The 3878-nt window shown below is 46.6% G+C and overlaps 1 protein-coding gene across 1 annotated transcript; it reads left to right on the top strand.

Moving 5' to 3' along the window:
- Positions 1-1524: 1524 nt before the first annotated feature.
- On the top strand, positions 1525-2903 carry LOC120836518. The gene has a single exon (XM_040205471.2). It carries the CDS (start codon positions 1541-1543, stop codon positions 2492-2494), a length of 954 nt encoding a protein of 317 aa, XP_040061405.2. The 5' UTR covers positions 1525-1540; the 3' UTR covers positions 2495-2903.
- Positions 2904-3878: the final 975 nt, after the last annotated feature.

The following is a 3878-nucleotide window of genomic DNA, read 5'->3' as shown; positions in this document are numbered from 1 at the left end:
GACGCTGTGGCGCCTAGCGTGTGTGCATGTATGTTTGTGCGAGGAGTGCTGCTGACGTGTACTGGGCGGGAGGAAGCGGCTTGACCTTCGGGACTCTGGATGTCGGTTGGGGCACCGTGGGGGCTCGCCTTTTTTAAACGAGTGTCTGACAAATAAACCTTCAGCTGTGTTTGAGACGTTGTGTTCTGTTCGTCCCTTTGTGTGTTCCTGAGTCTCGGGTTTTATCACCATCTGTCGCGCGGCATCAAATAGCAAGTCAAAGTAAACGTGCGCCGCTCTACACTTCACGTGTTTACGCTTGCGTGTCTTGGTCGGACTGCGCACGCACGCACTCATTTCACACCTCGTGACTTCAATACCAATAAAGTATGAACCATTCTCTCTCTCTTTCTTTTTTTCGGCGTCGGGCACAAGGGAGCGAGTCCAGTATCTGCGTGGCATATGCTTTGCTAATACACGCCTTGTCAGAGCGGAGTCCTCAGCTATGGCAGGGACTTACAGCGCCAGCAGAGTTTTTTGTGCTGACTATCTCAGCAAACACAAAAAGAAAGTCACAATGCAGAGAAATTTTCGCAGCGTGCGAGATATCGGTGTTAACTCCTTGAAGAAGATTTTGCCCCAGGAGACATCCGGTGAAGTGAAAGAAACAGATTACCTGTGCCAGCATTGTTTCCTGTACTTCAAAGCTGAAATACAAAGTGCATCAGAGAGCTCCGACAGTGGTGGGGATGCATTTATCCCAGAAAGTGAGGCCGTTGACAAGCTGAATCGCTACGTACTGCCCACAAAAGTTTCACCGCTCAAGCCACCAGGTCAAGTAGCAAGCCGCTGCAGAGAGTCCTATGGGAAGAGGAATCAAGCGGAAATAGAAGAGGCCGTGGTTTCCGATGTTCGTACGGGGATTCAAACAGCCTACGGGACATCAGACGTTTCAGGACCGTCCCAAGATAAGTGCAACACGTGCAGCGAGTGGATGACCAACTTTCGCCTGGCATACGCTGCGTGTCCTTCCCACCAGGAACGCTGCCGTCTACTGACGCTCCTTCCCCCATCCCTGACGAGGAAAGAGATCGAACGTGCCGTGCCGGAGGCAACGAGGTACCTCATCAACAAATCTCGCAAACTGAGAGATGACTACGGTGTGTGGTCGACACCGGAACACTACTCGAGATGCAAGGTGAGCGAAGAGGAATTGTCGGTGGCGCTTGAGTACTTTACTAAGGACGAACTGGGCTGCTCAAGACAAAGCCCAAACCAGAGAGATGTCATTTGTGTCTTACTAAATGACAAAAAACAGTACATCTCCAAGCGCTTTATGACGAGGTCAATCCGCGAGTCATTTCGTGTGTTTAAAAATGCACACCCCGAAACCAAGATTGGCCTCACAAAGTTTCATTCCTTGCGACCCCGGTGGGTCAAGTGTGCCCCCCAGAGAGAAGTTTGTGTATGCATATATTGCGCAAATTTTAAGCTTTGCGTTGCGGCTCTTGGAAGCGTAAGCGGTAGGGACGTCAACATATTGGACTTGGAATTATTGTACATGTGCTCCCCGCCAACCAATGAATGCCGGCTTGGCGATTGTGGACGATGCCCCAAGGACAGCCATTTTACGCTCGAGCGGCTTGGAATCCCAGAAGAAGCAGAAATTTTGGTAGCTGCCTGGGAGTCCGGCAACCTGATAAAAAAATCTTTGGATTCAATGACATTCATGAACGAACTTCAGACACTGGTAGGAAGATGGATTCCTCATAATCAGATCAGGTCAATTCAAGGAAAGGCCATATACACAGAAAAACTGTGCGAAGAAAAGGGAAGCCTCGTGCTGCATTTTGATTTTGCGGAGAATTGGACCGTTGTTCTTCCCGATGAGGTCCAAGCCTACCACTGGCATAAGAAGCAAGTTTCGGTTTTTACATGCGTTGCTACAACAAGAAAATCCACGCGTAGCTTCGCTGTCATCAGCGACGATGTGTGCCACGACTCCGCCCACGCCTGCTGCGCAATCGGAAAGATAACAGACTGGCTTGATGACAACGCTCCCGTGCACTCGCAAGTGACTTTTGTAAGCGATGGAGCAGCGAGCCAGTTCAAGAACAAGTATCAGCTACACGAGTTTAGAAAATTAGAGTACCCTGCAGCCAAATGGCTATTTTCCGCCACTGGGCACGGCAAAAATGCATGCAATGGCGTTGGAGGGCTTGTGAAGCATCAGGCTACTCTACACAACCTGCGACAGCCGGCAAGCATGGCAATCCAAAATGGACAAGACATGTCAAGAATACTGTCTCAGCATCTCAAAGGGGTCAAGCTGCTCTACTTGGATGAAACTGAACTTGTAGAGTTCCGGAACCGGAAGAAGGAAGAGTGGAGCAATGTGCGAGCCGTCCGTGGAATTCAGAAGTGGCACGTATGGCGAAGTCGCAGAACGGGGCAGAACTCGGAACTAACTGTTTTCCGGACCGCGGAAAGCGCAACGACGATCACTATTTCATAACCGCTGCTTGAACATGTTGAGTGTCTATGCATTTTTATTTATTTTACAACAATGACAGACGACGCATCAAGAGACAGCCGGAACGAGTGGACAAGCCAAGGTGTCAGCGATTTATTAAAACAGTCACATAAAGATGTAGTAAAAGCGCTGATCCTCAATCCCACCGAGGTGTTATGTTCAGTTCTTAGGTTTACTTCGCGAACCCAGGTGTTGTATATCGTTTCGTTCTAGGCATTTACGTTCGCGCGACCGAGTGGTCGCGTGACCCGGCGTCTCCGGTTGCATCCAACGTTGTTTGGGCTCAATAGGTCGTGTTCGCTATACAAGGCGAACACGGACGTAATACGCGGCAGGTTATATATGTTCTTCCTTTCTATCGACACTAGTGTCTCGTGCGGATGGTTGTGTTTCAGTTCGCGCGACCGTGCAGCGGCATATGCAACAATTAAGCGCGAAGGGCGGGCTCGTCTTAGTTCGCATCTTCGATGCTTCGAACTGCTGTCCTGAGCTACGTGTACTTTATACATGCATTTAGAGCGGTCCACATGTATGATTCGAACTCGTGCACAAGTAAAAAAACAGGACATTATGAGAAGTTCTAAACAAAAAAATGGAAGGCGGCCACACTGCGGCCGTGACCTTGGGCGGACATGTCCACGTGTGGAGGTACATTTCAAAGCGCTGTACTTTTGACGGAAACAAAATGATGCAACATGTTTTTAACGGAACTTAATGAGGATGTAGAGGAGAGTGATTCCTCCAAATTTTAAAAAGATCGAAGATGTTTTTTTTTTTTTTTTAATTGCACGTTGAAGTTGCGGAACTTTTCAATTTCGAATATGTTTGAAGCGCTGTATATATTTTGCATCATACACTAGAGCAGCAATTTATTTTTTGGTAAAGGACAAGTTTAGGAAGGACATATAAAAAAAGTTTCAGTTTAATACCCTTAACATATAACGACATAACGAGTCACAAAAATGGGGTCAAAACGTTTAAAGCAGCCACATTTGTGAATATGGCACGCGCGATATATAATTTTGAGAATACTGTAAACGTTCAAAAATGTATCAACTATAATCCCCTGCTTTCTGAAAAATATTCAGTTTTTTGGTATATTTAGTTTGCCTATTACATGAAGTCAAACTTGACAGAACAGACAAAGCCCGAAAACGGCGTTTCCGTCTTGGGGCAGTCATGTTTTTTTTTTCTTTAGATATATATATATATATATTTTTTTTTAAACATTTGTGATTTAGTTCCTTCCACATATTGGGGAGTAACATATAAAAATATGAAGAAAAACAAAAATGCGAACCGGACTCGCGTGTTCGATCTTATCTGAACACACCCTATGGTAAGGTGACGAATGAACCCAAACTTA

This window comes from Ixodes scapularis, unplaced genomic scaffold (genome assembly GCF_016920785.2).
Source record: "Ixodes scapularis isolate PalLabHiFi unplaced genomic scaffold, ASM1692078v2 ptg000312l_1___fragment_3__unscaffolded, whole genome shotgun sequence".
NCBI classification, from domain to species: Eukaryota; Metazoa; Arthropoda; class Arachnida; order Ixodida; family Ixodidae; genus Ixodes; species Ixodes scapularis.
The sequence above is the reverse complement of the archived record's forward strand: the minus strand, read 5'-3'. Positions and strand labels throughout refer to the sequence as shown.

Coding starts and splice junctions, on each gene's coding strand:
- LOC120836518 (XM_040205471.2), top strand. CDS start 1,541: ATGTGCTCCCCGCCAACCAATGAATGCCGGCTTGGCGATTGTGGACGA.